Consider the following 17,758-nt stretch of genomic DNA (forward strand, 5'->3'; position numbering starts at 1 on the left):
TGCTATGAAACAAGGGTTAATAATCTCAAAACATCTGAAGCCAAGAGAAGTATAATTTTACTAATGGTTAAAAAGAATAGTTAAATATTGTTAGCCATGAATGCCTAAGAAAAACTCTAAATGATTTTGCAGATTCGTGGTTAGAGTCCCTCTTGGTACCACCTGCAGAAGACACCTGTCTTAAATGAAACATGATCCTAATTTGAAAGTTTTTATCCCAATCACTAAAGCTAAAAGTCTCCTAGTCATAAACTTCAGTAACACAGAGAGCAAAGTACTCATCTTCTAAAAAACTGCTCAGTACAGTCTTTGTATGTCATCTCTCTCCACAAATATTACAATATAGAGAGTATAAAATACCCAAGCTAAAAGGGCTCTTAAATATCATCTAGTCTAATCACATCTTTTCACAGATGAGCAAACTGAAGTACAAAGCTATTAAAAGGACTTCTTAATAAACTGAATGTTTAAGTCAATACTTCGAACCTAGCCCTCTTGACTCTTAGTCCAGCCCTTTCCTCTTATCCTGGTAAAGCTCTAAAAATAAAGCTCTGTAGTTACTGCGGTTTTAGGATTCCTTTCAAGGATACTAAGAAGTCAAATCAAAGCCGTTTATCTTACTTCACAGAAGTATTCTAAATGCTAGAAAACATTCTGCCCAAAGTCCCAGAGTGTTACGGAATAGAAATGCTAGGGCAGCTACTCAGTAAATATTTGTGGAATAAATTAAGTATGCAAACAAAAATATTTTCTTATATTTAGACAAATACATTTTCAGGTTTTGACTGCAGCAGATTTCTTTTGTCTCCTCTCCCTGTATTTTTCTTTAGTGAAAAAAACTCAAAGGCATAACTAAATCAATCATGTAAGAGTAAACACAGCTGAGCTACTAATTTATGTGTTAGTAAAATCAAGGCCTTAAAAACAACAAAAACTCTTTAGCTTTACAGAACAATATAGGGAGGAAATATTTCCTTAAAAATTAATAAAACAATATTCATATTAGTCTTCTTTCTCAGGTTTATGATATGTAAACATTATGGAAGCACTATGGGAAGTTTACTTAAGGTCTAGATGCAGATTCATAAGGTTCTGAATACTGATATTTTTTTAATGAAGATTCAACAAATACTCTCAACCACAGTCCTAGTAAGTTTTATAACTACTCACCATGTGGCCACTGCAATTATTACATATTATAAAAAATTTTGGTCTTAATTCTTCAGATTTCTTGTAACCAATTAAACTAAGTAAAAACCTTTCACATAATTCAAACAGTATAAATTTCCTTAAATGGATAACAAATTTAGTCAGTAAATACTATATAGATTAATTTCTTATATCCTTACCTCTGCATGAAAATCCCAATAATTTGAAAAAAAAAAAAGAATTCATTTCCCAGGAATGAAATTTTAGATCATCACTAACTCTTCATTCCACTTTTTACCACAAAAATTGTCAGTAAAACTTCCAAACTCTTATCTAGAACAGTTCCTGTATTTCCTTTCTCCATTCTTCTCACCAGGTACGCAGCTTGGCCAATAGTTCTCAAACTTGACTCCACACGGGAATCAGCTGGGGATCTTTAAACTCTACCGACACTTGGCTCCACCCAACACACCGTGATTTAATTGGAATGGGGTGTGGCCTCGATACTGGTTAATTCTAATTACCAGCAAAGTCTGGGCACCACTGACCTTGGTTCTGAACTATTTAAACTAAGATTTTCTTAATCTGCTCAGTTTCCTTTCCTATACCAAGTTCTGAAAAGAAACTTTTTTTTTTTTTACTGTCTATACTATTTTGTCCATCAAAATTCCAAATTTCCAGTATATGGATTATTTTATTTGACTCACATCTCCTCTTAAAATGGGATACAGGGTCACCTTGACTATAAAATGCAGAATTGTACCAGATGATTTCTAAGGTTTCTTCCCACTCAGAATTTATTTAGTTCTCAAAAAAAAAAAACAAAAACACAAAAACAAATCAATAGTACTTTCTGGATTATCAAGCACACCTACTGGCCTTCTTTAGTTCTCCTTAACTACCCTCCTTTTTCTAATGAGTGAACCATATGAAATTTGCCAATATTAGACCATTTTTAATCCCAACAAATAGCCATTTCATATGATTCATCCTAATATTTTCTTCCTACTTATCCTTTGTACAAGACTCTTTAACGTAACACACCCAAGCTAAACTTTCTTTCTTGAAAACTCAATGAAATCTCAATTCCTTGTTCTAACTTTAAAAGACATGATGACAAGAAAAGGAAAAAGAATGGGCCCAAATGGGCCCATACTTGAATATGAAAGATATCTTTTTTTTTAATGTTCTACCTATACTTGAGTGGGGTAGAGCTATTACATTACATGAAGCTTCTCCATACAAGTATTTATATTGACTACTTAAACAGTATAAATTGATTTTTTTGTTTTTTACTTCTTGCACTAGAGTATCAGAGGAACCCAACCTTTTTTTCCAACTGAGGTATAACTGACATACAACATTATATTAATTTCAAGTGTACAACAAAATAATGATATTTGTATATACTGCAAAATGATCACCACATTAAGTCAATGATCACCATACATGGTTACAGAATTTTTCTCTTGTGATAAGAGCTTTTAAGATCTACTCTCTTAGCAACTTTTGAATATGCTATACAGTATTATTAACTAGAGTCACCTTGCTGTACTCTACACCTCCATGACTAATCTATAACTGGAAGTCTGCACCTTTTGACTCCCTTCACCCATTTTCCATTTCACCCAGCCCCCCAAAACCCCCACCTTTAACAACTACCAATCTGTTCTCTGTATATATGAGCTTTTTCCCTTCAGATTCCACATATAAAAGGTCATATGGCATTTGTCTTTCTCTGTCTGACTTATTTCACTTAGCATAACATCACCAAGGTCTATCCATGTTGGCACAAATGGCAGGATTTCCTTTTTCGTGGCTGAATAATATTCCACCGTGTGTGTATACTACACTATATATATTAAATATATCATACACATACATATGTAATACATACACATATATAGATTTATATCACATTTTCTTTATCCATAAATCCTTCAATAGACCTTGAGGTTGTTTCCATGTCTTGGCAATTCTAAATAATGCTGCAATGAACATGGGAGTGTGCATATCTTTTCAAGGTAGTATTTTCATTTTCTTCAGATAAATACCAATAAGTGGAATTGCTGGATCATTTGGTAGTTCTATTTTCAATTTTTTTGAGAAATCTCCATACTGTTTTCCATAGGGGCTGCAACAATTTACACTCCCACCAACAGTGTACTAAAGTTCCCTTTTCTCCATATCCTCACCAACATTTATTATTTGTTGTCTCTTTGATAATAGCCATCACAGGTATCATTACCAAGTTCAAAAAATATCTATCTCAACCAAAGTATATCTATGCAATACAGCTTACTCAGTTTAAGACCTGAGCTTTCAAATAATTCATAGAGTATACTACCATTTTCATAAGAGAAAAAAAGAAGGGAGGAGCCAACATGAACTACTCCATGTAAAACCACCCCCACCTCCACAGAGTTGATCTCTTCACCCTATTTCCTTCATAGTAGCCATCATAATTTGCAATCACCTTGTTTACTGTCTGTCTTCCCTCCACTGAACCTAAGTAAGCTCCCTGACAAGAGGAGTTTTGTCTTTTGAAAAAGACCTTTGTCTTTTCCACTGCTGTACTGCCAAACCCTTAAGAATATCTAGCACATGGTCAATGCTCAGTATAAATTTGTTGACTATGTGAAGGAAAAAGGCTAGAAGGCAATGTTAACTTTGACTATGTTGATGATTTTTGAGATTTTTTTTTTTTTGGTTATTTTAAAATAATAGTTTCAAATTACTATTTAACATTTTGTTGAAATGCTTTTAGTAATTTGAAAAACTTAAATAAATCATTCTGAGGGCATCAAAATTCAAGTCATAAGAACTAGCTGCAACATTAATTTTAAAGCAATTGTATAAAAATAAATCATGTAAAAACATACACTGACATCACTAATCATCAGGGAAATGCAAATCAAAACCACAATGAGATACTAGTGTGGGAGAGGATGTGAAGAAATGAGAATCTCTGTGTACCATTGGTGGGAATGTAAATGGGTGCAGCTACTATGGAAAACAGCATGGAGGTTCCTCAAAAAATTAAAAATACAAATACCATATAATCCAGCAATCTGACTTCTGGGTATACACCCGAAAGAAATGAAAAAAAGACTCTCAAAGAGATGTCAGCACTCCCATGTTCATCGCAGCACTATTCACAATAGCCAAGACATGGAAACAACCTAAGTGTCAGTCAACAGATGAACAGATAAAGATGTGAGAGATACAGATATACAGATACATAAATATAAATACACACACATACACATAATGGAATATAATTCAGCCATGAGAAAGAAGCAAATCTTGCCATGTATGATAACACAGATGAACCCTGAGGGATTTATGCTAAATGAAATAAGCCAGGCAAAGACAAATACTGTATGATATCACTAAAATGTGTAATCTAAAAAAGCCAAACTCACAGAAACAGCGACCAGAATGGTGGCTACCAGAGGCTGGGGGTGGGAAAAATTATGAGATGTTGGTCAAAGAGTACACCCTTCTAATTGTAAGTTGAAAAAGTTCTGGGGAATAATAAAAAAAATTAGGGAAAATTAAATTTATATGTACTACCTAACTACAAAGTAACATCTAAGTTGTGAAACAGCATTATATTTCAGCATAATATACTTAGCTGTGCTGTATACGGAACTTCTGAAAAGGAGACTTCTTAACCCTTAATTTCAGTACTGACTGCAAACTTCACCCACATCAAACTCAGTCTACCGACTGGAGCTTTACCACTCTCTGAACCCAGCAACTCTTCAATCCTCAAACCCATCCATAGTAGCTCAGCCCCGCCACGCCTGTGTGGTTTCAAGAGCGAGCACCGAGGGAACAGCACAAGAAGCCTGTAAGGTTCTCTCAGAGCAAGGCTGTTTAAGCTGAGAGCATTGAAAGTGATTTTACCCTTAAATGTTTCCCAATTTAACTAAATTAGCTTCTTAGTGTGTGTCAATCAGACCACGGCCCCAGGCTTAATCATCACCCGAAAATATTTACATCTGCTGACCTTGTGATTTCAGATTGGCCTCTCTACCTAGAGCCCATCATCTCAAAAGTAGACACCGCTGATCACTGATGAGGAGAGAGTGAGAAGGCAGTAAGACTGTAATGAGATCATTATAAATTCACCTCCTACAACTACTGGAAAAACATTACAGGCTCATGGTTTAGAGACAATAGAAAGTTCTTAAGTAATGCATTCATGTAGTTTTAAAAGAGACTCACCAATTTTACTCTGGTTCTGAAACAGCTAATGCAATCTAATTCAAGGCATGTTCATAATGCCTGATTATCTTTTCTTAAGTCAAAGTAGTAAAGAAAATAATGTATCAGTTAGGATTTATGGTTCTCTCTCAGTTCCCAATTTTATCACATCCAGTAGTCATTGTAACATATAAAACTATTCAAAATGCCTCTTTAAGGTTTTTGTCTGAGCTATTGCATGCAAAAGGGTTGGGTAGAATTTTATCGTATTTGGATATGACTTAAAATAAAAGCTAAGCAGTAAATACAAAATTCACCTTAGGGGGTAAGGCACCTCAGAAAGGTGGGAAATCATTCTCCAAACAGCCAACACTGAGGTGTGATGAGAGGCCTAATCTTTGCTGATCAAGAGAAACAAGCCCTATGGATTAAGATGCCGGACACAGAAAACAAACAGTAGTTTCAAATATGATCTTCAAATTGAAAATCACAAGAGCAGACATTCAAAACAGGCTTTGATGTATGATGGCGCTGCTATTCAGGGAGGCAGCTCCAAGAGGAAACGCCCCAGAGGGAGAAACAGCAGGGATTTATTTATTTAACAATGGTTAATATTTCTCCTGAGGGGAAGCCAGCTAGCTTTCAAATAACACCTATTAAATTTGTAGACTGCAAAGTTCACATGAATATCAGGGGATTAAAATCCAAGATATCTACAATTTAGTGTAAACTATGCTTTAGCTATTTATTCAAAAATCTCTGCTCCATAACAAAAACATAATTTACTATGATTTTTGCCTCAGTGTTACAGCATAAAAAGTAAATCATTTCATTTTATTTATCTGAATTACAGGAGATGAATCAATAAGGTTCCTCTATATATATAACTGCTTTCTGTTGAAGAATTTGGTACAATAATAAACTCTAAATTTATTAATTTCGCGTTTTCTGCTTCATTATAATGAATCATACTGCATCCCAATGAGTAATGAAAGCAAAAACAAGCCCCAAGCTTACTGCATTATAAAACTTTACCTAGCTTATCATAACAACTATCTGCCTGTGGGAAGGAAAAGCTTCTGTGTATCAATAGCATCCAAAGGCAATAACATTTTCTTAAGGAAGTTAAAAGTCACGCTCACTCATATAGATCAATACCTTTCCAGGGACCCGGAGACTCTCAATGGCACCAAGATCACTGAGGCTCTCAGGAGGGCTTTTCAGACCCTTAAAAAAAAATAAGATGAAAAGAGTTTTAATTGCGCTGCAGAATTGTAACATAATAGAACATATGTACTGACGTAGAAATCACCACTTTAAACAAACAGAAATTTTCCTTCTTTAAAATACATAGAACATATATATAAAAATAATTGTCACAATATATATAATATTACCATTAAATCAAGTAAAGATGTACTTATGGGAATTTAAAATAAAATTACTATATGGGACCTTCATAACTAATGATTGAACTTAACCATGATTTAAAAAAAAAACAAAAGAAACTTGGGTGACAAAGAGCATTTTATAAGAGCACCTATGAACTAATCATTACCAAATTAATGTGGTAAAAAGGTCCAAGCATTATGATCCACAGATATAATATACGACCTGACTGAGCTAACCAAAGATTTTTAAATAATGATAATTGCTTAATTAATACGTAAGTAATCCCTAGATTTTACCTTATCATTTCTCACCAATGTACCCAATTTATACTACATAATTGAGACTTAAATCTCACATCTCACTGCTTTCTACCTGTTCTTTAGCTCTTTGGTTTACTCACTCCAAATGAGGGATTCTAAAGGTCTTATTTGTATCGGGGAAAGTTATCAAGACGGATAGAAGTTAGCAATTTAAGTTTTCTTTAAAAGCTTCCTTTTAAAAACAGGCTATTCAAAGCAGACACCTGAAGTCCTTGTAATATTAGCCTGTAAACAAAATTAGCTGGTATATGAACTTGAGAGATTTATGCTGTCAAATTTTTGCCCTTTAGAAACACTATATTGGCCCTTTGGTGTCCTTTGTAACCCAAATACGTGGTACATTTAGGTTGATTATTTGAGACTTAGAGTAGAACTTGCTTATTTTTAAATTAAGGAGGTGTGTATTTTATCTTATCATCACCGGTCAAATCTACGATTTTTTATGACATAGTGTTCTGCCTCACCCCCAAGTGTGCCATTACTTCCAGAATACTGAGACAGGATGGAAGGGGGCAGGGCACAACCATTCAAGGAATGCTACAGCAATTAACATCAAAATGGTGAAAGATTCAACCCCCAGTAGGCCTTGAGGCTCAGGATTATAAGAGACTTAACTTCTAGTAGATCTTGAGCTTCATTATACGCTCATTATAATACATTAACAGGGTGAATAAAACGCCCACAGGCACCATGGCAGTCCCAGGGCTAGCCACAAAAGGTCAGACTGGGAAATGGCCAACTTCCTGGGAATCCCAGTCCCTTCTCCAGGCTACTTAGACTGGTCCTTCCACTTATTAGCATATGAAGCCACCAAGCCCATAAAAACTAGCAACACGGTGCCTTCGCGGCCACCCTCCTCTCCCTCTTTGGAGACAGTCCGCATTCTGTCTATGGAATGTGTACCTACTTTTAATCTGAGCACCGAACCCCCACACCTCATGGCCTTTCTCTTGCCTTTCAATGTATCCCTCTGAACAAATCTTTCACTCACTCAACTGTGGCTCGCTCTTGAATTCTTTCCTGCGCGAAGCCAAGGACCCACACTTGGCAGGGTACGTCCCAGGGGCTCAGCCGAAGCCTGGGACACAGCCCTTCTCACGCGCCACATCTGTTTTCCTGCAACACACACACACACACACACACACACACACCCTCTAAAGAAACCACACACACACACACACACACACACACACACACCCTCTAAAGAAACCACACACACACACACACACACACACACACACACACACACACACACACACACACACACACACACACACCCCTCTAACGAAACCAAACCAATTCCCCACTTTCACAACTCCTCTCTGAAGTTTTCCTAAATCCCTATGTTTCAAACCAACACACTATCTCTCAGTATTGCCCATGGATCATCTCCATCAACATCACCCAGGGAAGTTCTCAAACATACAATTCCTAGGTCCCAACACAGACCTAATAAAAAAGTATTTCAGAATTAGAACCAGAAATTGCAGTTCAACAAGCAACCCAGGTAACTGATCTCTAATGTTTTAGAAAACCCACTAGACATTTCCCAGCACAATACCTCTGCCAAAGTAGTGAAGTTTTAAATATCAAATATATATCTCTCTCAGACCCAAGAGAAGGGAAAGAACAAGTCCTATCTGCCTCTATAGCCAGGGGCTAGCAAAGTTCCAGGAACAGAGTAAACACCAAAGAAATTAGTAAATTATTTGGAGCCTCAGACAGGCTCCAACCTCCAACTAATTATAACATTGTTTCCATGGGAACATGCAGTTGCCTTTAAAATGACGTTTCTAGGGAAGACTGCTGGAATAAGAAAAGCATATGGAGGCTTAAGGTCTTACACAGAGTGAGGGAAGAAAAGTATGTAATTACTCTTGTTTTTCTGTTCTTCCTTGTCCCAATTTCTCCCCAACAGTCATAATGAAAGCACAGCACCAAAAGTGGTAAAGAAGGCACGGTTGGGTTACGCAACTAAACTCCTCCACACATTATATGCACATGCTTACATACATTCAAATATATACACATACATGAGACTAAAAGTTCATAATTTGATTCAAAATCATGACCACCCCTAAAATATCTTTCTTAAAAATACAATTGCCATGCCTTTTAAAAGTATTTATTTGTTTAACTAATCTAACAGAAATTCTTGGAGAAACATATCAGGTATAGTTTTCTTTCCCCAGAATTAGTCAGTAAAGAAACCAATGCCTGAAGCAAGTAAACAGGTGATATATATACCAGTGTCTAGAAAAAGGCCTTACTTCCAAATTAGTTACCACACACAATAATTTGCTATTAACACATGGCAACTTCCCACCAAATGTACAAAAGTAATAAAAATTGGAAACCCTGTGGATGTTACGGAAATGACAGGCCAGCCAAGAAACAAGCACCACTCAGAGGGTTGGAGCTCTCAGATTTATTACGCCGGCAGGCTCTGAGGGGCTTTTGCTCCGAAGCTCTGAACACCTGCAAGATGTGTGCATGAGGTTTTATAGGGTTAATTACAAGCTTGGGGTATTTGGCCAATAGGCATGGAACAGCTTTAGCAGCATCATTATCACAAAAGTAGAGGCAGGGAGGCAGCAAGCCAACATTTCAAGGCCAGATATGTCTCTTTGAAAATCCAGCTGGCTAGCAAAAAAAACATGAACAGGGAATCAGCAAACCAACACTAATTAACTTAGATTTACAAGTTAGCCCAGAAGAACTAAAATCCGTAATCTGACACTTGTTTCATTTAGATTTGTGAGTTAGCTTGTTAGTCCAGCCCGGCTTTTCCTTCACATGGACATGTCAGGAAGCAGAGGACTCAAAGAATGAGTTCTGCAGCCTTGAACAACTTACCTACCCTGCCTGTCCTCATAGTCTAATGATGGTGACAGTAAGTCAGAGGCTGTTGTAAGGAATAAAGGAGATAACATACGTGAGAGGCCAAAAACACTGTCTGGTATATCGTAAGCATTCTTTTTAAGTGCTAGCCATTATTCAGAATATCACAGAGAAATGCTTTTATCTTATCAAAACAGAAATGAAGAATTACATAAATGTCTCAAAGCACAATATCTAACACTTGCATTTTAGGATTACACATCTTGAACACTTTGATTAGCAATTTTATAAATTTCTAGTAACAAATATGAAGTCATCATTTTATCTTCACCTCTTTAAAGCAGGAAGCCATGGTTACAACCATAGTACTCTGCCTTTATCAAATTGGAACTTGCACTGTAATCATTAACCATTATTTGATTTTCTTTTGTACTTGGTTTTGGTTTTGATAATTTCCCGTTTAAATTTATACAGAATTCATCACGAATAATACCTGCCTCTGCAACTTTATTTCTTTGCCCGAATCAGATTACACTTCAGATGACTTCTGTACTGTGTACACGAATCCTCAATTCCCATTTACCAGACCAGTAACTTATGTTCCAATGATCAAAAGAAGCATGTGTGAGGATTTGTGATTCCTTCTCTTTTCAGCAAAACTCAGTGGAGGGTTTATCCTCAGCACTCAGTTCCTCTCGAACCCACCCTACTTAGGCTTTCCTCCCCGCCACTTCAAAACAGTGCTGTCATAGGGTCACCAGTGACCTTTCTGCTGCTCGGTCCAGAGGCTCATTCTCACCTTCCGGGACCCATCTGCAGCATTTAACACAGCTGATCACTCCCTCCTCTTTTACATTCTTTACTTGGTTTCCAGGACCCACTTGATTTGGCTGTTCTCTTTATGCAACAAATATTTATTAAGCATCTGCTACAGGATGGGTGCTCTTCGGGGTGCAGCAGACTGCTTACCTCACTGGCTGTTCCTTCTCCATCTGCCTTGCTAGACCCACCTCTTTCTCCGGCCTCAGAACACTGAATCCTCAAAAGCCCCAATTGTGGACTCCTGTTTCACTTCTACACGCACTCTATTGGCGATCTTAGTTTATATACCCTCTCTACGTGCATAATGCCTACATTTTTATCTACATCCTGGATTTCTCCTCAGAAATTCAGGCTCTTTTAGCCAATTGTCTACTTTCTTTCTCCACTCAAGTATCTAAGTGGTGTTCACGTCAACAAGTCTAAAAACTTTCTCCCTTCCTTCAATCTGTTCCTCCCACTTCTTTAAATGGCAATTCCATTCTTCCAACTGCTGAGACCAAACTACTTGGAGTCAACCTTGAAGCTTCTTTCTCTCACAGCCAAAATCCAATCTGTCAAGAAATCCTGTCAACTCCACATTTACAGTGTATCCACAATCTGACCTCTTCTCGACACCTCCCCCACTAGCACACTGGTTAAGGCCCACACCCTCTCTCGCTTGGATTCCTGCTATAGCATTCTCATCGTCTCCCTGGCCCTGCTAAGAGTGAGGAGAAAAGTAAGAGAGAGGAGGTGAGGATGAGGTTCTGTGTGATCTGGCTTCCGGACCTCATCTCTCACTACCTTAACCTCTCTCCTCACTCACGTCACTCCACCCACACTGGCCTCTTACTATTCCTCAAACATAGCCCCGCCTCAAGGCCTCTACATTCACTTTTCCTTCCACCCAGAATGCTCCTTGCCAGATATCCTTATAGCTCACTCCCTCAGCTCCTTCAGGTTTTCACACAAATGTCACCTTCAAATCCCAAATCGCCAACAACTCCCAGGACTCTCTACCCTCTACTCCTCCAAAGCATGTATCACCATGTCTGCCTTAATACTTGTCTGTTTCGTTCACTGCTGCATTCCCCAAACTTAAAACAGTGCCTGACACAGAGTGTTCAATAAGCATTTGCTGAATGAACTGAAAGAACAGAGGCCAGCCTAACAGAGAAAGTTGAACAACAGATCTCATCGAAATAGAGAGCTAAAAACGCCTGCTCACCCACTCTCCTCCAAACCAAGATCCTTGGAGAACTGAAGTGTCAAAAAAAATCTAACTTTCTGAGACCTTAATTTCACATCTCTCCACATTAACAACAAGATATTATGAGCATATTCTTTGGCCTCACAGGAAAGAAAAATCTTTATTTATATTTACTTTTAGCATTACTACATTTAACCTAATAATAAGCAGTACTAAATAAAATCCCCAATGTAACTCCAGGTAGCATCCTACTTTCATACCTCACAGATTCATGAAATAAGAATAATGATTTAATATACGGAGGTCAACTCATAAATAAATATAATTATGATGACTTTAAAAATCTGTGTAAAACTCCTAATTTTACCTCACGTTTTACACAATATAGTTCCAGGTTTTTGTATGTTTTTCAGTTTGAGGGGTTTTTTTCCCATTCCAACTAAGCACAGACTTTACCTGCTTAATTCAATAAGCAACTGATTGAGACTGAAGTTACTATTTTCAGAACAGTTTCACTATATTTAGGAGAAATAAACTTACCACTGGCATGTGGACTTTTGTATTTTCTCTCTCCCACTTACTATTACAAAATACAGTTAAAAAACAAACCAACCAAAGTCACTGCATGACGAGGGCAATGCTGACTACACTGAACTGCATGGCAGGCAACAGGAGAGAGCACCAAACCTAGGTGATGCGCACAAGTCCAAATTCAGCATTCCAAAGGCAGTCTCGGGGTGTTGGTGATGTAACGTTCAAAAGTGCAAAACAGATGCTCAAAAAAGTTAGATAACTTGCTCAAATCACACAGGTACTAAAGGATGGAGCAGGACCCAAACCCATCCTCAGGAAAGTAGTACTAAGCGTAACACCAGTGCTCAACAAATGTGAGGGACTGCCAAATGTTAATACCCACCTACTCAAATCTTTTATTATTTACAGAACACTTTAACTTTTTTTATGACATTAATAATATAATTTGACAGAACTAAAACAATCACATAGGACTCATGTATTCTTCATCAGCAATCTACAATTTGTAACCTATTCAGATACTGAATCATCAAAGAACTTAATCTGGGGAAGGGGAGGGAGGTGCCAAGATGGCAGAGTAGAGACTCATACCCTCTCCCACAAATACATCAAGAATTACATCTATAAACCCATGAATCGCACAGAACTTAATCTGGAATTTGTAATCTTTTTAAAATCAACAACGACAAAAAACTCAAAAAAAAAAAAAACTTCACAAATGAACCTTTCACTAAAAGATTAACCTCCACATTCTCCACTGATTCAAAACTCTAATCTAAATTATGCTTCTCTCACACTAAAATAATAAAGAATGGCCAATTCTACTGAAATATTAGAATCTGAAATAAAGGTATCTAAAACCAAACCATAATCAATAAATACATAAAAGTAAAGTTCTGCCACTTCTTACTTGAAGGAGGCTAACACATTTTTAGGAAGTCCCTATTATTTATTAGATGAGGTAGAAAACAAAGTCTCTATTCATTATCACTCCGGTAAAAAAAAAAAAAAAGCCATTATTTTGCCATGACAATGATTTTTTTTTAAGTATCATGTCACATACACTGAATGATGACTCCCATGACAACTGTGAGAAATGAACAAAAAATAATTATTATTCTCATTTTCACATCCGGAAACAAGCTACCAGGTTAGGGATTTGACCAAAGTCATGAAGCTACCAACGCTGTCTTCAAACTATCCGCTTTTTAAATTTTTTCCAGTCATCTGTATTGCACAGACCTCACTTCCCTGCCCAAGCCACCGCTCACAGACAGGCAGCCTGGATAAAGGGAAGCCTGCAGGTGTCACTGGAAAGATGGCAAAAGGGAGAAGAAGGGAAACAAAGATAGCCTATGACTCCCTCATTAACCTTATCTAAATGAATGTTTCTGGGTCGCTGCGACCCGCCTGAACGGGGCTCCGAACCCGGCGGCTCAGGTGAGTTTTCCAGGGTGTGTTCCGGCTTCCCAATGCTCCTGACACCCACCACAACCCAAAACTTAGCTCTCTGTCCCCCGCGGCCCAGGGATAGAACATCTCGGCCCCTTTCCCAGCGGAGATGAAGGAGGCTTTTGCTTCAACCTCTGCGACTTACCTGTCGGGTCATAAGAGACTTAATTTTTTGCATGTCGAGATCGTGAGGCAGTATTCTGCCGCAAAAAAACTAATAAATCACACAGAACCAGCAGACAGCTGGCCCCGATACAAGGAAGCCATAGTGAGTGGTCACGTGGAGCTGCCGACGTGGGGTCCTCTTCCTTTCCCCGAGCATGCTGGGAACTGTAGTCTTCCGGCTGCCCCGGCACCAGCAATGGAGGAGAGATGAGGGCTCAGGTACTACATTTCCCGGCAAGCAAAACAGCTTACGCTTCAGTTAAGCCCACAAATCCGGTTTCGCTGAGTGACCGCGGCCGTCGACGGTTTTTACTGAGGTACTTGCTCTCTCGGTAGTTACGTTTTGGTGAGGCGAAAGTCTAATTCGTAAGTGACGAAGCACGGAGCGACAGGAACAAGCACTGAGAAGGCAGTATTTAAACCAGGCTGACTTAATGCCCCCTAGGAGTGTAGTGGAGGAAACCCCACCGGGTGTAGAGAGGCGGGGTGGGAGGAGCACAGGCTGACGCTAAGGGCGGGAACGCCAGGGTAGGCACGCTCCGAGGAGAGTGACCTGAGAACTTGGCACTCCCCGGGTGGCACTGGGCTTGCGCTGAGGAAAAGTGTGGTCCTGGTTGTCCAGTAGGCGGTGTCCAGGCTTAGGGCTGTTCTTTCCTAAGTCTTGGCATCCACTGCAGAAAACGAAAACCAAAAGATTTACCCTCCACCTATTATCACCTGTGTAATTTAAGTCATGTCGATGGAAAATAAAACTATAGTAGGTACACCTGTCATTTTAACGTCCTCTTTCAGTTGTTAGCAGTTTAGTTAAATTGGGGGAAGCAACAGCGGAATTGCATCGAGCTCAATTTAAGAAAGAACTTTCCATGAGAACTTTGTATGAGACTACCAGAAAAAAAAAGCGACCGAGAGCTAGCACGTAATAGCTGACATTTATTGAGAGCTTACAGCATGTCAGAAGCCCTGCTAATAGCTTTACATGTAGTATCTCATAAGCATCTTGTGGGGTTGGTACTGTTATCCCCATTTTAAAGATGAGGAAACAGGTATGGAGAATTAAGTAACTTGCCTAAGATTACTGCAGATGTGCAAGCAGAAACTGAAGGACTGATTATCCAAATGCTGTTTTAAGTAAGGGTTTCATGTATGGTGTTGAAGAGCGAGTCCTAAAGGGTGATACAATGATTTTTTAAAGTTTACATTTATTTTAATTAATGTTTATTAGGAAAAAATATAAAACACAGAGCCAGGTTTTCAGTATTTCTTAGGACAATTAAAGAAATGTTAAAGTGTGCCAAACTAATGAAAAATATTAGATAAACGATAGTGTGGGTGGTAGATAGATATAGCAAAAGTCATAAAAGTAGTTTGCAAATGACTGAAGTTTGAGGTCATTTGCAACTCTGAAATTCTATAATTTGACCTTTCAGAGTCTTGTCTTACTAATTTTTACAAATGAGATTAAAATATTTGATCCAGAGTGATGTAAGTGAGAGGATACAAGTGAATATAAACTCTAAAGCACCTTATAATTGTGAAGTCTTATAGTCATAATTCTGCCAAGTTCTCTGCTCCAACAGAGCCATCCAATTAGGCTTCTATTATTGTGCTTAACAATTCCTTTTTAAATTATGTGTTTACCTATATGCTTTTCTCCCTCTGTTATTTCTAACCCCATAAAGAAATTTCAGGGCCTTTTGGGCAACCATAGTTTGGTTCATTCTTTACCTGCTCTAATCTTAATTGCCAAACAGTTCTTACTGTGTGAAGATCTTCAATATTTAGAAGTCTCTGAAAGCATCAAAGAAATAGAAACTGCCAACCATATTAGCAGATAAAATGAAACTCAATTCTGTAAATGACTGTTAGGCACTAGGCTACACTATCCTAAGCACTTTAGATAAATAAAATACAGTTTTGGCCCTCAAGGAGTTTACAGTTTAGTTATCCAAGTCCAGTAGTTCTCAGACCTGCTATTCAGATTCACCTGAGGTGGGTACCATAATAATTGTTATCCTTTTCTTTTGGGTTCTTTGTTTAAGATCTTCAGTAATTCTTATAGATGGTGGCCAGCTCTAGCATTTCAAATCCATTCTTTACAAAAGAGGAAATTTATTTAAGGCTTCGAGGTCACAGGACTAGAACCCAGATCCAAACCCAGAATTTTCCTTCATACACTCAATACACAAAGTTGCAAATGACAAGATATATCTCTATCTATCTCTATCTATCTATCTACCTACCTATCAACACATAGGTATATCTTATTCCACATATTTGGAGTTTTTTAATCAGCCAGATTGGAGAAATGAGTGTTTATCTATTTGACCCTGAAAAGGCAAGAAAGCATTAAAACTTTGTTTTACTCTGATACTCTACATTTTAGTTTATTTCTTGTTGACTAAAAAGAAATGGAAATTCCAGGCTTCTAAAAGTTCATAGACTGTAACTGTAACACTGGAAACTGTAAATATTGGAAATTGTAAAGTAAATCAGTGCTGTTACCTAAATAAAATATATTTTCTAATTCAGCATACTCTAACACTGTAGAAAATAAGTGAGCCATACATGAAAACAGTATTAACCCCCTAAATTGAAGCAAAAACAAAAAATAAGGCTAGAGCCCCAAAGCACACTTTTTTAAAGGGGAAGCATGTTATTTCATTTCCATTTTTCAAAAATACATATTTAAGACTTATTTAGGACTCACACTTGCCTGAGGGTCATTAGTGGTAGGCCAGAGCAAACTAGTGCAAAGTGTGGATGGCCTGCCAGCAAGTCTTAAGGAAAGCTTGTTGGTCAATAGTCCCCTGGTAAAGGAACGCTACCCCATTTTAGCAGATTGGAGCATCCAGGCTAAGAGTTAAGTAAGTTGATGTGATTCAAGACAGTAGCATTAGCAGTAAAGTAGGATAAGGGTATATTTCTGATGGCCCAAACAGGAAGAGCCTCTGGAAGCTTAAAATTAAAGCTGAGATCCTGGGTTGATTAGGAAGATACATTTCTAGTCATCCTATAAATATCAAAGCAGGGAGAAGATGTGACCTCCCCAGGACAATGTAACTACACCTCAAGCAGTAGTAGAAAAAGAGGACACTTGCTGAAAGTAAAGCGGTAACCCAGATAGGGGCCCAGGAAGAAGACATTGCTGCATAGTCATTTAGTGACCGTATCAGTAGAAGGAGGCTTCTGGGAGTTAGCACTGTAGACATAGCTGTATGGGAGTGACACGAGCACAGGCATAGGGAATTGTGATGGCTTCTCTAGCAGTCAGCTCTTCACTGTAAACTGTAATCTTTCCTAAAATCTATCTAATTATAACATAAGACAGGGCTTTCTTTTCCCGGTTCTTTTTAATCTCCACTGTTCTATGTTGACCTTGGCATTGGCATTGTACCACCTCTTCTTATCAATTCTTTCTGCCATTCCAAAACACTCATATGCTACTGGTAAATAATGAGTGTGGATGTTTGAAATGCAGTGGCAGATTGCTTTATAAAGCAAGACCAGCTTTACATAAAATTTAAACAAACTCAACAGTAAACTATAGTGTGACTTGAGCAATGACAAAAAGCCTTGCACCCATCCTCCCGCTCCTTTCCCTGACACACTTGGCGTTGTTTGAAACTTAATCACATGAATATAGATCGCTTAAATTAATCGGCTTTTTTACTTTAAATGC

At 37.9% G+C, this 17,758-nt stretch overlaps 2 protein-coding genes across 3 annotated transcripts in view; one reads left to right on the forward strand and one right to left on the reverse strand.

Moving 5' to 3' along the window:
* VPS50 (VPS50 subunit of EARP/GARPII complex) overlaps nt 1-14,243 on the reverse strand; it is a 105,807-nt gene extending 91,564 nt beyond the window's left edge. The window contains exons 1-2 of the mRNA XM_010972686.3: nt 14,057-14,243; nt 6,520-6,588 (exon numbers count right to left, since the gene is read on the reverse strand). Of these exons, the coding sequence (XP_010970988.2) occupies nt 6,520-6,588; nt 14,057-14,089 (102 nt within the window). The 5' untranslated portion in view covers nt 14,090-14,243. The remainder of the gene's footprint in view (nt 1-6,519; nt 6,589-14,056) is intronic.
* Nucleotides 14,244-14,260: 17 nt separating this feature from the next.
* The window catches only part of HEPACAM2 (HEPACAM family member 2), a 46,153-nt gene continuing 42,655 nt past the window's right edge, over nt 14,261-17,758 (forward strand). Inside the window, exon 1 of one of the 2 annotated variants that reach the window (XM_045508819.2) lies at nt 14,261-14,393. The gene's annotated coding sequence lies outside the window, so the exon portion shown is untranslated. The remainder of the gene's footprint in view (nt 14,394-17,758) is intronic. The other variant, XM_045508817.2, reaches the window with a different exon arrangement.

The sequence above is a fragment of the Camelus bactrianus genome, chromosome 7 (assembly GCF_048773025.1).
Source record: "Camelus bactrianus isolate YW-2024 breed Bactrian camel chromosome 7, ASM4877302v1, whole genome shotgun sequence".
Classification (NCBI taxonomy): domain Eukaryota; kingdom Metazoa; phylum Chordata; class Mammalia; order Artiodactyla; family Camelidae; genus Camelus; species Camelus bactrianus.